Here is a 19,542-nt window from a genome sequence, read left to right as displayed (position 1 = left end):
ATATGGGTTAAGGCTCCTGCATCTAGGGTCAGTTAGGAGTAGGGAAGGCACCCATATATTATAATAACTTATTCTCCACGACTCTCGTCTTATAGTAAAACTATCAGGGAAAATGGAACAAAGGCTCTGTAAATCAATATCGTATCTTCATTATTTAATTAGCTAAATGCCATGTCCCAGACAATGATTTTTATCTTTATTTGAAGAGAAATAAATGCCTTGGAAGAAAACTCTTCCTATGTGTTTTCATAATGTTAATCAGACTAATAACATTTTAAAAGTTAGGGAAGAAGGCGAACGAAAGCTTAAGCTAATATATGATGAATTTTAGAGAAGCAACCTATACCAAAATTTTTTTTAAATTTAACTCATTAATGCATTTTTTTCTTTCCAGATTATTGCTATGAATGTATCCAGACAAAATGCACAAGCTGCTAAAATGAATTTGACAGTTTTTATGCTCAATTGCCATTCCAATAATTCATTCATTTAGCATAATTGAAGTCAGGCTTCTGTCTCAGGCGGCATTATAATCATCCTATTAACTGAGTTCCCTCAGTAAATAGATAATTCCTTTTCATCTTAGGCTAGGATGGCTGGCATTCCCCCTTTCACTTTTGTTTAGAATTCACTGTGCATATTGTATCATTGTAAGACAGCTGTTCTGAGATATATCATCCTTAGTGGTCTATGTGTATTGGTGAGCTTCCTTTGGTGAGAAATCTGGGTAAGCAGAATATCTTGTTTGTGGAATTGGACAAAAATATTAGCATTTTGAATATTTTTGTCTTCTGCTAGGTAGAAGAGGAAAAATTGTTTTCTGTTTACCCTTCTAGATTCTTGACTGGAGCTCTGTAACCAGACAGATTACCAGAGAAAAAGCATACAAATTTATTTAGAGTGGAAACTGGTGGGAAAATGTGATAGGACAAAGGGGTTGAGCTAGGGTAGTACGCTGGGGAAAACTTAGCAAGGCCTGTTGTTCATATTCCTCTCAGCATCCCTTTGTCTTTGGTGATAAGGATGATTTTTTTCCTCTAAGTATAGGGAGGGCATCTCCCACATGAGGGTCTTACATCTTGCTTCAAGGAAGAAGAGGGTCAGAGACTCCTTCCTGCGTCTGGCATGTCTCAAATTCCTCCAGCTTAAAATATTAAGTATGCCAAGGCGCCATATTTTGGGGTAGCCGCATGTCCTGAAACCCATCATTCCCCCATCTGAAACTTTCCCCAAGAAGTTTGACAGCCCAGAAACTTAGTTGGTAAATTTTCTCATATCCCACGGACCCAGTCTCTCAGTCCTGGAAAGAGGCCAGTCCTAAACAGTTGTGTCTCATTTCAGGAAGTGGTAGTGTGGGTGGAAATAGGGCACCCACTTAAGTTAAGCTTCTATATGGTGTTAGTAATCAGGCATTTAATGAGGGACATTTTCTATGGAAGGGAAAGAAAACCAGGTTAATGTTTAAAACAAATTATAAACTCAGATTTGAGTCCAGAGGGCAGTCAGTCAAAAAGATTTCTAGAGGTTGGGTTCAAAGCATCTTTAGGTGGTAGAGTAAGGACAGGCAGTAACACTCCAATGAATTTTCTGGTTTGCAGTTTGACTATCTCTGGTGATAGCACTGGGTGTTCCAGAGAACTTTCTGAGTGACCCACAGAGCAGTAGGCATGAAGAGTACCCATGCGTGATCTGTTATGGTGATTTCCTAAAAGTTTATGTCATTGTTCAGCTTCAGCTTGCAGAGCTTTGGGAAATGGGCAGTTTTCGTTTGTATTGATGCCAAGTCAGGAAGATGGGAGGAAAACCGGAAACATTAATTATTACTAAAATGCACAAAATGACAGGATTCACTTTATGAAGAGACGAAAATAGCTCAAAGATAATGAATAGTCACAAAAGTGGGTTACAGTTTTTCATTGAAACAAAATTTTTCTTTACAGTCACCTCCATTTCTACAAAAGATGATCAAAGACTGCTTTTATTTGCAAAAATAAGTCTAGTCTTATTAAACTTGTCCTAATTAGTTACATAAGTGCAGCAAGAAAAGTGATTGATCATATAAATTCTTTTTAAGTCTGCTTTTCAGGGATGCTCAGGGAAATTTCAAAGTCAATAAGATTTTATTTAGAATTTGATTTGGGGAAGTTTTTCAAAAATGTCAAAAGGTGTGAACACTTGATTGAACAAGATCTTGGTCATCTATTTAACCAAAGTGACAATGAAAGATTTTAAAGGCAAATACAGAAGGTTACAAAGCTGTGAACAAAACCCTTTTACCATGTTTCCCCGAAAATAAGACTTAGCTGGACCATCAGCTCAAATGCATCTTTTGGAGCAAAAATTAATATTAAGACCCAGTATTATGTTATATTATATTATATTATATTATATTATATTATATTATATTATACCGGGTATTATATTATATTAAAATAAGACCCGGTCTTATTTTAATAATTTAATAATTATATTAAAATAAGACCGGGTCTTATATTAATTTTTGCTCCAAAAGACGCATTTGAACTGATGGTCTGGCTAGGTCTTATTTTCGAGGAAACACAGTAATACTAAGAAGATTAGGTTTTCTTAAATAATCAAAAGATCTGATAAAGACAGCATGAAGCACAGGAAGTTATTTTGATAAAACATAGCATCTTTGTTGCTTAGGTGGATTACTTGAAAGGTAACTGACAACCCACACACCATGGCAGGTGGAAAACCAAGCAAAACTCTCAGGACACACACAAAAAAAGAGAAAGAAAAGCAATAGCTGTCCCTGGGAGAGAAAGGATCCATAATAACAATGGGTACTCAAAAGCAAAGTCACAAGAGTCACAATCCAAACAATTAATTCTTACAAATTTTTGGTTCTGCTAATCTGAATTTGGAAAGGAAGAGGCAAAAAGAAATTTTTATCTTCCTCTCTAGACAAAGCACTAAGAAAGATCCACAAAGCAAGTATAGTAAGAACTCTTACCTTCTGCCAGCTTTTTGTCAGTTGTCTCCGTTCTCAACTGCAGTCTCCAAGGAGAGTGGAGTACCGCAACCTTTTACTATTCCGTCCTTGTCACCAGAAACTATAGGGGAGGAAAAGAAAATGTTTTTCCTTCCACCTTTCTAGTTTATTAGCTGGAGTTTTGTAGCAAAAGATAGATTTACAAGAAAAAAGCATATAACTTTATGTAATATAAGTTGTATGTGACATGGAAGCATTCACAGGGAAATGAAGACCTGAGGCAGTGAGCGTTTTTTAAGCTAATTTAATGAAATGTGGAAAGACATGGAAAAATGGGATAGGACAAACGGGTATGAGCTGAGGGTAGTAAACTGTGGAAAAACTTAGCCAGGCCTCTTAGTTTAGATTCCTGAGTGTCTTCAGAGATAAGGATACTCCTTTCCTCCAGGTGTAGGGAGGGCACCTCCCACTTAAGTCTCTTCTGTCTTGCTTCAGGGGAGAAGGAGGGTCAGAGAGTCCTTCCTGCATCTGCTATTTCTCAAATTCCTCCAGCTTAAAATGTTTAATATTCCAAGGTAACATCGATTTTGGAATAGTGTGTTGAAACCCATCAATTGCAACTAACTCAGTAGTAGGAGAAAGATTTTTGTTCTAACTTAAGGTGTGTATGTGTTTACACGTATGAAAGAGAAAGAGAATTCAAGAAACATGTGTTTCAGAAATTCATATAATGGGAAAGAACGTAGACATTATTTGAAACTTTAACTCAAAGTGTATGAAATTGCATTTAGATGCTATTTCTGTTCCAAGTCAAACTTCTTTGTAGCGGGCCTGCCGCCACGAGTCGAACGGTTCCTGACAAGGGGAGTGGGAATGAAAAAAGGCACTCACACTTTGATGATGGCGATCGCGGACCCCAGTGTTCCTGGAGACGCTGAGTTTATTTTGTCCCCAGAATTTATACCTTCTGTGGACGTGCAGTTTAGCAAGTACAAAAATGCATTATCTAGTTAACAGTGAATCTTTAACTTTAACACAGGAGACACAAAATTCACTGAAACTCCCAAATGTAATTATCCTATCAATAGCCCTGATAGGCATCAGCCTTCTGTTCTGGGAACTGGCCACTCCCACCACATTCCTGAGCAGCATGCAAGCTCTCTTCAGATGCAGGCAGAGATAATTGCCTCAGGGGGAGGAAACAGGTTAAGCATAAACCGAGCCATTCTGTTAAGGCTTTAAAGTTAACTGCTTTAAAGTTAACTGCAACCATGGCTCCCCACACTTCTTAGAAACCTTGTAGCCTTACTCTAATTTTCTTTTTAATTAAATATATGATATTTACTTTTGAACACAGAATAACCTCCCAAATTTTTAGCCAACCAAAGTTATAAATTAGGCCCACGCTATCTACAAGCAGTGTCTGCAATCTTACGATAAGTATGCCCTCAAGATCCACGCCTGAGGGTATGATCTTTAAGTAAGACAATCTCTGAGCTGAAGAAACTCTACCTCTTTGAATGATACCCAACAGGTGTGTGTGTGCCTTATTCTTTGCTTTCCTTTGGAATGGCCTGATTTTACTCAGAGATTTTAGTCAAAGGACTTGTTATTCTCATATCTTTGTAACTTCAGAATGTGGGACTTGGATCAACAGACTTTTAAATCAATCCAATTAAGGAATGTAAAGGAAGGACCTGTGAGGGGGGGCAAGTAAATTATGGGACCTGAATTTCTGAAATCATATTAAGGCAATGTTGGATTTCATGCTGAAACGCCAAGGGTTGCACAGGGCTGATAATCTATCCTTGTGCTATTGGCATCACCTCCCTCCAAGTTAATAGGTCCTTTTGTAAACTAATTTGGCTATACTGATGCTTTAAGTTGGCAAGTTACCGATATAATTCTTGATAGACAGACAGGATATACCAGGTAAAAGGAACTGCTGTAAATAGACCTTTAGTGATGTGGTGGTGAGGTGTGGGGGAAGGGAAGCATTATGTAGTCCTGTGATTATCTCTTAGTCTTTTAGTGAACCTGTGCCTCTGGACTGTAAACTTCACAAGTGTTTCTCAGGTTGTTTCTCCCCTTGGGTAGGACAGGGTGGCTAGAGCCGGCTGGAGTTGGCTATTTCCCTTCCCCAGGTCAGTTAGGCTTTGGTTAACTAGTTTCCCCTGAGGACAGGCCTTGTTAAGAACAGAGCCCTCTGGTGTATTTCCAAATAGCTCCTTTTCCCCTCTCTTTGCTAGAAGCACAAGGATTTTTCTCTGATATTTACCATGAGAACCTGGTCAAGTGCTTGGAGGTAAATCTCACAAAATTGTGGAGGTCCCCCTATGACTGGATTTCCCTGGAGTTTTCAACTCTCAGAGTTGTCTACACTGCGCTCCAGGGATTCGTCAATCACAGTTCAGGTTTTCCTACCCTGGCACCTGGTCCCGGGGCTGATCGACTCACGAGTCTCTGCTTTGGAAAGCTGGACTCCCTGTATTCACCTGTGTCTCCAATTCTGGGGACAGTGGTTTGCCCTATGTCTTCCCCTCTCTTATGGTCCAAGAAGAGTTGTTGTTTTTTTCAGTCTGTTCAGCTTTTTACTTATTGTTAGGACAAAGGGGTGATTTCCGGGCTCCTCACAAGCGGAACCAGAAAACAGAAGTTCCAAATATAATTCAATCCCTGCAAATATTAGAAGTTCAAAGAATGCCTAGATCAAAGAAATAGATTGTTGAGAAATAACCCTGCAGCCTGGAAAGAAAAATACACAATTTTAGTCTACTCTCTTTAAATAAGGTAGTAAAAGGACGTCCTGTGTGATTACCAATATTTAAACAGCAAAAACAGACCCATGGAGATGATAAGCATAGTGAGGCATTATCTTTTTGTGAAGTGAATTAGGACAGTAGGTACACGGCTTTCCCTACAGGATTCTACTCAAGCAGTTGCTATAGAAAAGGAAGGAAGTTAAAAAAAAAAAAAAAAAGAATGAGCATTTAGGTGGAGAGACATACTGGAATGCATGAAGATGTCTCATTATCTATAAGGAAAACAGTCTCAGACCTCTGAAAAGTATCTAAAAAAGCAAACTGGGAGAAAAGCCACAGTTTAAGTTGTATATGCAAAATGTCACAATCCTGAGAAGAATTAGCTCTTGTCAGTCAGTTATTTCTAAACTGCAGCAGATAGATGATTTGATGATGTAGGTAACAGTTGCTCAGGCAAAAAGATTGTAACCATACACTATTTTTAATCTTGAAGATATATCAAATACCTTTAATTCCTCTTAATATGTATTCTGATGACACTCTAAGACATTTCCATTGACAAGTGCATGATATGAATTCTGTAGTCTTAATGAACTTATGAATGTATTCTGTTTCCCTTTAGCTAACAAATTGAATATGATGGCATATTAGTTTCCTGCTAATTCAAAGACAAAGTATGAAGATTTATTTTCGGCATTTGAATCTCACTCTCAGTTCTTGTTTTATTGGGGAAAAAATTATGTTTTTTCATTGAGTATTATTTTTGTTCATTGCAAATCATGAAATATATGTTGTCAGGACCATCATATTTCTAATAGTGTGTTCTGTATAATTAAGGTAAGTCATTGGAAAGGTTTAATGATTAACACTCTAATTGTGTAACTGTTATTTTCATAGGAAGTTTGTAGAGACTCATCTGAAAACCATTCCCAGTCGTGCATTTTCAAATCTTCCCAATATTTCCAGGATGTAAGTCTTTTTTTTTTTAATATAAAGAAAAGTTTGCAATTGTGATGTTATTTTCTAAATGTGTTCTATCAAGAAAAATACTTGTTATATATTATACTTGCATAAATCTATATGTATATTTCTAATGTATGTGAAAATTTTATGTACAAGATGTTTATTTGATTTTGCTATATCTCCACTAATTCCTAAATTATTTTTTTAAACCTAAAACTAATTTAAATTCATTTGGTCTTGAAAATTTAATAATTCTTGATGTATTTTAATATATCTAGGAATGTGACAAAATCTTAGCTGGGAATCTCTCCCCTAAACAGATTTCTATATCTGTCTATACTCTGTCTACCCTGACTACCAATTCTTGATTCACTTTTCACAAATGTTTACATTGTGCCATAAATGTAGCCAATGATTTCAGAGTTCTCTCACTTAAGAAAAAAAAAGAATTAAAAATAATCTAAACCCTAGGAAACGGAATTGCTACACACTCAAGAGTGAGGATAAAAAGAACTCCTACACTGAGTTGACAAAGAGTGTGTCTATATATGAAATGAACCAGGTCTTTATTTAATTAGTTCTGACCAGAAACACAGATAATTCAGGAATAACCAATGACAATACAACCGGGAGCACCCTGTATACATTCTGGCTAAATTTATTCATTTCGTGACCAGTTATTGAGGGTCTATTGTGTCATTTCAGGGGCATGTGACATTTTGGGTTGTCACACCTGGAGATGAGGGTGCTACTGGCATCTAATGGGTAGAGACAGAGGATTTGCTAAACATTGTATAACAGGATATCCCCCCCTCCAACAAAGAATTACCTATCTGAAATGTCAGCAGTGCAAAGGCTGAGACCCCATTGTCACTGGACATCACTGCAGTTTTTTATTTTCCTGACCAGCCTGTCCTTTTTCATAGTTTGGCCTCCTTTCGTTTCCTTGATATTGCTTCCTCGTTCCTTTTCTATTGTCTTGCCCTGGCTACTCTTCCTTACCCTCCTTTCCTGGCTTCCATTTCATTTCATTTCAATTTCATTTCATTTCATTCAATCCCTTTAATACTGGTTCTTTATTTATTTTGCCATAATCTTCTATACCTTCTTCTTTCTGGAGTGAACACCCCCAGTCCTTTGGCTTCACCAATATCTAATAAAACTAATTCCTCAGTGAATCTCTCTAGCCCTGACCTGTTCTTACAGTTTAGGCCTGCATTACAAACCTCCTTCCAAATATTATCACCTTGGTGCCCCACAAGCACCATACACAGCATATCCAAAATAAACTCATTTTCCCCCTAAACTGCTCCTTCTCCTTTTAACAGTACCACCATTTAGTGGCCTGTAGGCTAAAAACCTCAAATTCCCTTTTAGCTCTTTCTTTTCCCTCACTTCCTTTATACAATTGCCTATTCAACAAATATTTACTGAGCCCTACTTTGTGCTTGGCATTTTGCTAGATGTGTCACATACAACAGTTGACCATACTCATGGAGCCCCCAGTTTCCATCCTAAGAAACTAATAAGTGCTGTGATGGGTCAGTTAAAAGGTGCTGTGGGAACTCATATGAGAGATGTATTACCGGATTTGGGGGGAGGGGGGTGGTCAGGGAAGGCTTCCTGGAGGAAATGGCACCTAATTTGCAATCTGCATTATCTGGCTAAATAAATAAATATAGGTAGAAAGAAATTTCCAAGCAGAAGAGAAAAGCCTGGGCTGTCTGTGAAATTAAAATAAGTTTGCTGAGAATGGAAGGGTGGGGGAAGTAGTGAAAAATGAAACCGGGAGGTAAGCAAGTGCAGGGCCTGTGAATCATTTGAAGGAGTTTGAACCAAAATCATAATAAAGCATCATATACTACTTTACAAGGGAATAAGGGATACGGTTAAAAAAAAAAAAGCAGAGTAAGAAAGACTAGATGTGCTGAGTATATAGGGATCCTCAGGGGAGATATTTGGGTGGAGACTGAGACTCAAGCGTCATGAACAGGTAGATGTAACTGGGACCGGGGAAAGAAAGGAGTCAGTAGATAGGAGCCTAAAAAAAGTGAAGAAAGAACAATTTTAAGAGCCTGAGCTTCCTAAATAGGCAGGAGAGGATGGAATCCAAGCAGAGGGACTGACCTACAGGTCACCTTTTACATTGCAGCAAGAGAGTCACAGTAAGAGAGGGGGCAGGTGCACGTAAATTAATAGGCTTCTTGGAAGGGACTTCAAAACATTCTCAACTCAGGGTTTTAATCTTTTCTATAAATTATGAAAAGATTATCTACTCATGTTGAGGGTGACTGTCAGGGTTAGAAATTTGAGAAGGTTTGAAGTGAACATGATGGGCAATTAAAGAAGAAGGATTGACAGATATACGGGCCTATGGGAAGATCTTGTTGAGGGTTCCTCTGGGGAGATTCTGCTAGATTCTCAACCCCTTCAGAACACTTATCATCTTACATGTTAATCCCATTGATTACTTCTGGTCTATATCGCCCACTGCTATGAGTCCCTTGAAGCTAGGGAGCATGTCTGTTTGGTCAATTCCCATTTACTGACATACAGTAAATGTTCCATAGATACCTGTTGAATGAAAGAACACACACATACACATACATGAATAATAGTTAAAGAGGTGACATATCTAGAGGGCAAGAGAGAGATCAGCAGGATGATCCTACCGTGTTTCCCCGAAAATAAGACCCAGCCGGACAGTCAGCTCTAATACATCTTTTGGAGCAAAAATTAATATAAAACCCGGTCTTATTTTACTATAAGACTGGGAATATAATACAAATATAATATAATATAATATAATATAATATAATATAATATAATATAATATAATAATCTTATATAATATAAGATAATATAACATAATAAGAGGTCTTATATAAGACCAGGTCTTATATTAATTTTTGCTTCAAAAGATGCATTAGAGATGATTGTCCGGCTAGGTCTTATTTTTGGGGAAACATGGTAGGTAGGTTTACCTGGGACAGTACAAATTACCACCTAATATTCTGGCATTATTATTAATAGCACCCTGAGTTAACTCATAAAAATATCCTATTAGATATTTTAAATGATAAGGTCACCTTAGTGATTACATAAGATTTAAATGGTAAAGAGAAATTTGAGGAAGAAGTAGGAGCTGATTTTTCCTGGTTATAAAAATGGGATAAGCAAACAAGGAATCACTCTTTTTGTCCCAATGAATAAATGGTTCTTACATGTTGGCTCCACTCCTGAGCTATAAGAGCCTTCTAAAGAGGTATCATTCAGTTGGAGACACTGGAACTTCAGTTATTATGACATGGGCTGAATGACTATCCCACTGAAACCTTGAGAAAGCTTCACACTTGTAAACTAAGAAATTCAGGAGAAAATTTGGAGCCATGGATATGATACAAAGTTACATAAACAAGTTTGCAGACTTTAAAATTAATCTTGTCTTTCAAATGGCTCAGCTTCATCCATTATACATCCCCACAATCTCTACACAATAAATTAACTCTGTCCAATGCCTTCGATTGTGTCCTCTATGTTAGAGATACGATATTTGGATCAAAATGATTTATGTAATGTTATCCACAAGTGGCAATAGCTTGGGAGACCTGATAAATCAAAGGATAATTCTTTAGAAAATAGATAATTCAAAACACAAAGCACAGGACCTTTAGAATACTAACGATGACCATGGTAAACACTCAAATAGAACAGTAAGAGTTTCTCTTTAAAAAATTGTGTTAATGAAATTATTCAATTTCATCAGTATAGGCAGATTGAATTCAAAGTATAGGCCAGTGGTTCTCAACCCTGCCTGCACATTAGAATCATTTGGGAAGCTTTTTAAAAATAAAGTGTTTTCCCCATCCCTCATAAACACTGACTTAATTATCCTGGACTGAGTCTTGGACATCTCACGTTTTCAAAGCCTTCCGGGTAGTTCACCTGTGTGGCCAAGGTTGAGAATCTCCGCTATGACTACAGGTGGACACCATCTGTTAATCATTAATTTTCCCAACTATCATAGAAGTGCCTCTCAACAAAAAGCAGTCATTGAATTTGGCTACATTAATCATTCTTAGTATGATGGAATTTGAGGAGACTATTTGAAGCACCATTCCTCATGTATTCTTGTAGTCAGTTGTAGTTAGAAGCTTCTCCTTTCCCCTTTTCAGTATTTGAATTTTTTGAGTTATCTTTTGCTTACAAAGCTTGAATTTTCAGCCTCATTAAAATCAAGAAGAGAAGTCTTTAGATAACATGTAGTCCCTCCCCTAAGGAATGTTCCACTAGGGCATCCACGGATTTCTCTTCATCTTTGAAACTACCTCTCTAATCCCATGCTATTAGCTACTCCATTAAAAATCCCTCTTATTCATTCTTGAGTTCTTTTCTAATGTCTTTCATTTTCTGCTTTTTGAGTAACTCACTTATTTGTTCATGTATCCATTCATTCACCTAACACGTATTTATTGGGAATCCACTACATGCCAACCACTGTGAAAGGGACTCAAGATTTTGATGGCCAGCAGAAACAGACACGGTTGTCCATTTCAGAGAATTTGCAGGCTAATGAGACAACATAAATCAAATATCATCCAATTTGCACAATGATAATTAGTGAAAGGAAGTATGAGCATATACTATCAGAAATTTGACCTAATCGGGAAATTTGGGGAAAGTTTCTGAAGGAAGCATCAGTTAGAAGAATAAGAATGAGTAAGATTTAATGTATTGGGAAACTTTCAGGTATCAGGGGATCTGAAAAAAATATTAGCTAATTTTAACATAATTAGGGAGTAGTCATGAGGGTTGTGTATATTTTATTATCTGGGAACCCCATGACAAAGAAGTTACATCAAAATTAATAGTAAGTTTGGAGTTTACAACCCTACTAACTTTCTACTTTGTCTTATATTTTTGTGACGTTCAGCTACTTATCAATAGATGCAACTCTGCAGCGGCTGGAATCACATTCCTTCTACAATTTGAGTAAAATGACTCACATGTAAGTACAATGAAAAGTGCAGCATAGACCCAAGCCACCACCACTCTTGACTGATAATTTTGGGGTTCTGGAAGGCAATAACAGTGCAACTATGGAAGACCATATGGGTAGGCCCTTAGATAGATTTCATAGAGATGGAGAAGGCCCCATCTGAGCCTAGCCTTCTGACAGTCCCCAAGCATAGAAGCACAACCATCTTGGACCTTCCAGATTGATCCAGATGCCAGCTAAATACCAACCAGTGACCCCAGTGGATACCACGTGGAGCAGAAGAATCACCCAGCTTAGCCCTGCCTGAAATCCTAATCCACAAAATTGTGAGCTGTAATAAAATGGCTGTTATTTTAGCCATTAGTAATATTTTGTGGTTATTTGATAGCCAGAAGAGGTGGCAATTATATGTCAGTTAACAATAGGTAAAAGACTTTGAGGATTTTGTAAGAGAAAACTACAAGAATGGCAGGTTTTCTCTGCAAATTATCGAGGGTCCTAAGTGGATACAAATCAGTTCTCCTGGGTTTTAAACTTCAGCTGGGTTACCGTTTGGACCCAAAAGTGTACATCTGATAAAGATTTGTAAAATGATGAAATACTGGCTCTTTCCATCTTCTATTTCATTTCCTCTGTAAAGAAGCCACTAGCATAGAGATGGTTTGTGTTGTTACTCCTATTAATAATAGCTACCAATTATCGAGTGCTTTTTATGGGCAAGCACTCTGCTAAAAGTGCTTCACATGTACTGTCCCACTTAATCTCACTAAACCTCAGTTTCCACTCTGTAAATGAAGACGATAATATACACAGGACAGGGCTCTAGCCCACGTTTACTCAGCTAATAAATTTTAGTTAAAATTTGAAACCAAGCGTGTCTGCCTCCAAAACCAATGCAAAACCATAGTATCTCTTTAGTTAAAAACAAAAATCATTAAAGAAACTGCTGACCTCACAAGGATGTTTTTATTTTTATGTAGATTTTTTTAAAAATCACAAGTAAATAAAAATTCTAAAACTTGGTGAGAAAATGTGTGGTTTTTGGCAGCTAATGTGATAAGACTTAATTTCGCAGATTCACTAAACTGAATCAAGTGGATTTATTGGAGGCTTCAAGAGCATCTGTCTTAGTCCTGATTATTACATAATCACAAAAATAGCAATATATGTCTTCCAGGCAATTTAGAAAATCACTTTTATCTTTTTTTGAAAATCCTTTTTATTTATTTATTTTTTGAAAATCCTTTATATAATGTTTTATTTCCAGTGGGAATATCTGCTGATAAACTTACATTTTCCTCAATCTGCTTCAAAATCTGACCATTTATAAACTCCACTATCTGAATTAACTTCTATTATTTTTAATTCTTCAGTAAATTAAAAGATGAATGAAAATCATGAATATCACCTCTCTGTAACAGAAACTAAGATGAAGAAGAAGAAGAAGTCTGAAGGGACCATGTGAGAGAAAGTGAAAATGTTTAGAGCTGTGTGAAGAAAAAAAATAAAATTGTTAAGAGTATGATAGGTAAAAAGAAAGGAAAAAAGAAAAAGAAGCTAAGGACTTAATATATACCAAAAACTTTGACAGACATTATACTTTTTGACCCAGTATTCCCACTTCTATAAATTTTCCTTACTAAAATAAAGAGAGAAGTGAGAAAAAGTTTACATAAAAAAGCCATTTGTCTCAGAGTTAGTTTATAATAGCAAAAATCTGGAAACTACTCAAACACTTAGTTAGGAGAATGGTTTAACAGGAAATACTGAGCAACCATTAGAAATCTCTTGTCATAGACTATTTAATCCCAGAGGAGGTACTTTTGACATAATGCTATTAAAAAAAAAAAAAAGGTATACTTACAGAGAGGAAAAAGCCTTGATTTTCTTTGGATCATGGAATGATGGAAGATTTCACATTTTTTATATGAATGTGTTTAAAAATTTTTACACTGTATATGTATTATCTTTATAGTCAGTTGAAACAAAGTTTTTTAAAAGTTAAAGTTTCCTTCAATAGGTATTAATCTTGAAACTAATACTTGATGTTAAAATACATGGGTGATTATGTGATAAAAGCCTATCACAAAATGTTACTTTAAAATTAATTTACCTAATTCTAAGTCCCAGTTTTCACTTTAGTCCGGTGCAGCATATTACAGTACTTAAAGTAACGCAGTTATGGTTTTGCCAATGTACCAGGGGTGCCAAAAAAATGTATACAAATGGATACTTTGGTCAACGTTGCTCAAGCAGCAGTTCACCATAATCAGAAGTGTCTGGACGCTGATGGTAACCACTTTGAGCACCTCTTGTAACTGCAGAAGTCAAACGTGACTTGTATTCATCTTTTGTTATGGGTATATATTGAGTATTACCATTTTAATACAGTTTTTTCTTTCTTAAAATGTGTATACTTTTTTTGGCACCCTCTGTATACACATCGTGTTGATTTCCTACATTTATTAGTTTCTACTTCCCTATGTCTCCAGAGCACAGGGTAAAGTTGCACATAATGGGTGTGCAACAGCTATTCATTTAATTTTAATGAATCTCTCCCCCTCGACTCACCAGAGCGAGCAGACCTAGTGAAAGTCAGAGTGGCTTGCCTCCCATTTTTTGGAATTATTGGCACTTAAAAGCGGACTAGAAAAAAAACTGAAAATCAAAATGAAGTAATTGTTAAAAAGAAGCTGGGGCCTGGCTGAGAGCTAGGTTTTTGGCTAATGTTCTCATTAGATTTTCATTCAGTTTCTCATTCTAAACAATATAATCTTACACATTATTGCATTTGTTTCTTAAAAGTCCATCTATGGGGCAGCTTCTCTTCTCTTCAGATACCTCACTCTAACTTGGTCTCCTTGCCCTGTGCACGCGTGTCTGAGGTTTTCTCATCTCCCTTGGCCCCATCTAACTTTGCAGGTGAAACGCCAACTTGGCTTCCTTATTGCCTTCAGTTTGTTTCCCAGCCTGTCACTTTTCACTCATGGACTGGGCATGTTCAGGGCACGCACAAATAGCTCTAAGACTGATAGGATCACAGTCAAATGCCATGTCTGTTGAATAATTAAGGTGGGGAGGGGGGCAATGAAAGGAAATCAGTAGCTGGAAAGTTCCTTAATTAGAAGGGTTGTAAGCCTTCGTTTCCCCTCTTTTTGCCCCTCTCTCCCCAACCTGAGAAGTAACTCCCTTTTCTCATCTTGCTGATTTCCCATATTGTTTGTGTTTAGCCTGAGCTAAAGTGTCTGCCATTGGGTGGATGGTCAGGTCATCAGGGCAGCCCTCCCCCATGCAGTCACTCAGGGATCCAGGCTGCTGGTCAAGAGGTTTTGCCATCTTCAGCTTTTGTTACATTGGAGGCATCTCCATCCCAACTTGCTGTACCACAATTACATACATGTTTTCTTTCTCTCAGTGTCCCCAGCTCCCTGGCAATATAGTTAGCCCTTCTGCATGCTTGGACCATAATTGCTGAACTCAGAATTGTGTGATTCAAAATTCACCCTCTCAGGCATGCTTGGAACGCATCCAAATTTGGACACTTCTTTCACCCTTCCCCTCTTATCAGAGGTTCTGTGGTACTTATCTCTACTCCTCCTTGCTTTCTAGCTTTGAAAAGTCTCTACCAGCTGCATTCACTTCTGACATTGTCTCCATTTAGCTAAACTACTGGCAGTGCATACTCCTCTCCCCTTCCTTCCTTCAGCATAGGTTTTATTTTTCTAGCTATATTGAGCTATAATTGATAGATAACATTGTGGAAGGTTAAGGTGTACAGTGTATAGATTTCCTACATTTATGTATTGCAAAATGATTACCACCATAGCATTAGATAACACCTCCATCCCACTCTACCATTTCTTTTTCTCTGAGAACGTTTAACATCTCTCTTAGCAACTTCCAAATATGTAATACAATATCATTAGCTATAGTAACCATGCTGTACAGAATTTGTTACTAGAATGTGTTAATCTTCTAGTAACACAATTTGTACTCTTGGATCAGTATCTCTTCATCCCCCATCTCTCAGCCCCTGGTAACCACCACTCTACTCTCTTTTTCTCTGAGTTCAACTTTTTGTAGATTCCATATATAAGTGATAGCACACAGAGCTTATCTTTCTTTCAGCATAAAGTTTTTTTTCTTAATGTCACTAGTGAGCAAAGTCACTTGTTGAGCTGTCTTCTTACCTCAGAAAGCAGCTTCTTGTCCCTGGAGTTTTCTTGTGGTATCTTCTTATTTGTCTTTCCTTTAACTCTTAACATTTTCCCACAGAAATCCATCTCTTGCATCCCGCATCTCTCCTTGCAGCCTCTCCCAACTCTTTATTCTCTTATAGTAACCACCAGCAGTGCCTCATTTCCCTTTTATTCACGACCTCTACAGCTGATTCAGATGGGCTGCACTGCATTTCATTGCAACGTTAATTTTCTTGGGCCACTCACTGAATCTACTTGTTCAACGATAGTCTCTTAGGGAACAATTTTCCAGACTGCAAACCACACTCATTTTCCAAACTCTTCTAACAGTTTACATTTGATTGTCTCTGACAGTAGTTTGAACACTCCTCCCCTAATGGAAAGCTCTGGCAAGGAGTTTACTCCTCACCACGCAGAGAGTAAGCACCACCTTGACAGAGTCGTAGTCTCTTGGAAGGGCAGGGTGGGTAGCTATGAAATTGTGCAGTAAAGTGTCCAACTGTCTCAGTTTACCTGGCACAAATGGAGTCCCAAGGATACAGAGCTTTTAATTTCAAACCAGGACAGAATTTTAAATCTAGTTTAAAGTGGGTCTTTCCATGCAGGGTCCTGGTTGGATAAAGATCATGATAAGACAGTTTAGAATTAGTGGAAACATCAAGGCAAAGATTTTGAGGTGTGGGGTTCTAAAAGTCTTGGCATATAAATTGTTGATGCTTTCTGTTGAAGCATTGATGGCTTTTTCAAGAAGTTCCCATAATGAACAATAAAGTTACCTGCCTGGGCAAAAGTTATGTTAATGAAGTCAATAGGCCAGTGTGTTTATATCAATATAGACAGTAAGCTGAGGTGGGGGAGAGGGTAGATAGCTTCTGTTCTCAGAGTTAATTCCATCCTCTCTTTTCCAAAATCAGTTTCATACTCAACATCCTTAGTCAACTACCAAACCTAGTGTTTTGTTGTTGTTTTGTTTTTACATTTTGTACGAACATTGCAGTACTTCCAACCCAAGTCTCTGATGTCTGCTCTAGCTTTCATTCCACTCAGGAGAATAACCATAATAAAACTATCATTTATAGAGTCTTCACGGTGTGCTAGGTTACAGGTCAAACTCCTTATAGATATTATTTAATCCTCACCTATGAAATAGGTGGCTCAAAGAGGTCAAGGAACTTGCCCAAGGTCACACAGCCAGAACTGGCAGAGCCTAGATTTGATCTCAGGTCCGTCTGACTGCTAGGCAATGAAAAAGGAGCAAACTACTGATCCGTGCTGCGTGTGATGGACCAAATGTTCATACTCAACCTTCCATTCTAGGGCCAGGATACTTTCTATTGTGAAAAGTAAAGATTTCTGTCCTCCACAAACCATTGGAGAGGCTTTTCTTCCTTGTTTATATCTAACGGAAAAAGAAGGCTCTGAGACGGCAATTAAAAGAAAGGTTGCCCACGAGTTGGAATGGACTGAAACAAAGTCAATGACGTGAGAGGGCTGAACCACTGATGTGTCCCTGTGAGGAGCCAGGAGACTTTCTTGCTAACGTGACTGTCCTTGGGGTGCCACGGAAATATATATTCTTTTCAGGGACACTTGTTAAACCCGATTGATGTCGTTTTATCTTTGATAAAAACCAGAAATCGCTGTGTTATGGTGAGTGTGCTCCTTGTAACTTTTACAGAGAGATTCGGAATGCCAGAAGCTTAGCTTACATAGACCCTGGTGCCCTGAAAGAGCTGCCTCTTCTGAAGTTCCTGTAAGTATTAACTGCTCTCCAATCCCATTTTTTTTTATTTTAATTTTCTAGAGAAATAATGCTATTGCCTGCCAGGAATCTCCCTTGGATGATGTGGGCCAGGGTTATTTTAGTGGTGTAAGGCCTGGAGCAAAACATACCCTGTGATTTACTCCCCGCCCTTTCCCATACTGGGTGAAATGACCCACATTTTAAAAACCTACTCAAAAGTCAGCATCAAGGGCTGGGACCAGAGACCTGCTCCCAGAGACACGAGGGAGAAAATGCTATCATATATGTGTAGTCTTTAAAAGGAGGATAACAGAATAAAACAAGTAACTGTGAGAGCCCACTGCTCAATTTTATTAGAAAATGGGTATCACAACAATATTAGAATGACTGCTACACAGAAAAAAAAAAAAAAAAGAAAAGAAAAAAGCTACAAAGGGGAAAAACCCAATCTTTTGGAGGCTGTGGGGACAAAAAGGGAAGGGACAGCACTTACTGCTTTGCTTTGGTGACACCTTAACCATAATCTCCATGAGACCAGGGACCACAACATTTTTGTTCTCTGTTGCATCTTTACTGGCTAGCACAGAGTAGGTGCTCAACAAAATGTGTTCGGTGGATGTATATGTATAGCCCCAGGTCCTTTAGGCACCAGCTGGAAGAACCCTTCCCTTCTTTCCTACTCACATGCACTGTAAGAGATCAGAACACAAAACGTTATGAGGAAAAGAAAAAGCAAAAAATCAACCTTAATCCCAATACCCAGGAATAATCACTTTTAACATAGTTCATTTCCACCTGGGGATTTTAAATAAAAGTATATGTCCATATGTATTTTATTAAATAAGTCTTTACTGTGGAATAGAGGTTATCCAGGGAAAGAAGTGGTTTGGGGTAGAAGAGAAACACAAGTGGATGGAAAAGCATGGATAAAGACATGGCTTATTTGGGGAACTAAGAATAGTTCAATATTGAAGAGGTGGGCGTGGGAGATGCTGGGAGAATAGAAAAGGACATTGATGGGTTACGTGGCTGAAGGGGTACCTGGGAGTAATAAAAACTTATAGGACAAGGCAATCACTCCTGTATAGACTTTGCGTTTCAGTCAATCAATGGCTCTTTGAAAGAATGATGCCCTACTCTGTGCAAGTCTCTGTGGGGAACACGTAGGATAATAAAACGTTGTCCTTGCCTTCAAGCAGCTTACAATTTAGTTGGGGGAAGATACTATATATGAAATTGAAAACTTCCTCTTGTACCAGAGAATGATGGTAAGTGACAAATGACAGGTACATACATTACTTGGGGGTACAGATAAATAGAAGAGATGTCAAAAAGGAGATGAACTTGTTTGGGGTTTTGAAGAATACAGAGGTCCTGGTTCAAGTCCCTAATCTGGCATTTCTAGCCCTTTCCCTTATGGTTCCCACTTAAGTCTAGGGCCTTTCCCCTCCCACATGAACACGTATTGCAATTGAACTAGACTTTTTTTTTTTTAACTGTTCTTCAAATATACCTTATGGGATCTCATCTCTCTCCTTTGTTATCTGCAACGTCCCATTTGCTTTCTGAGATTTCTGGCTCCTGCTTCCTCTTCAAGTCCTATGCCTTCCCCGCTGCAGGGAGTGAGGTCAGAATTTGCCTTAGAAGGTACATCAATGGAACTAGAGTTTTCTCTACTGGAAAACTTTGTCTAAGGCTTTAGTGATAGTGCCTAGGTCTCACACCATGCCATGCCAAATCTCTCAAAAACAAACAAACAAGCAAAAACAAAACTGTCCTTCCACTATCTACATTCTAGTACAAGGGTGTACAAATTGCGGCCCGCGGGCCAACTGCAGCCCATGAGCCATTGTTAATTGGCCCACAGCAAATTCCAAAAATATATTTAGTTTACTTAAATAAACCAGGTGAGGCAATAC

At 37.9% G+C, this 19,542-nt stretch overlaps 1 protein-coding gene across 1 annotated transcript in view; it reads left to right on the top strand.

Annotated features, from left to right (window-relative positions):
• TSHR (thyroid stimulating hormone receptor) overlaps positions 1-19,542 on the top strand; it is a 102,143-nt gene that overhangs the window by 42,220 nt on the left and 40,381 nt on the right. Inside the window, exons 2-4 of the mRNA XM_019731093.2 lie at positions 6,616-6,687; positions 11,615-11,689; positions 17,558-17,632. Of these exons, the coding sequence (XP_019586652.2) occupies positions 6,616-6,687; positions 11,615-11,689; positions 17,558-17,632 (222 nt within the window). The remainder of the gene's footprint in view (positions 1-6,615; positions 6,688-11,614; positions 11,690-17,557; positions 17,633-19,542) is intronic.

The sequence above is a fragment of the Rhinolophus sinicus genome, linkage group LG03 (assembly GCF_036562045.2).
Source record: "Rhinolophus sinicus isolate RSC01 linkage group LG03, ASM3656204v1, whole genome shotgun sequence".
Classification (NCBI taxonomy): Eukaryota; Metazoa; Chordata; class Mammalia; order Chiroptera; family Rhinolophidae; genus Rhinolophus; species Rhinolophus sinicus.
This window is presented reverse-complemented; position numbering and strand designations above follow the sequence as displayed.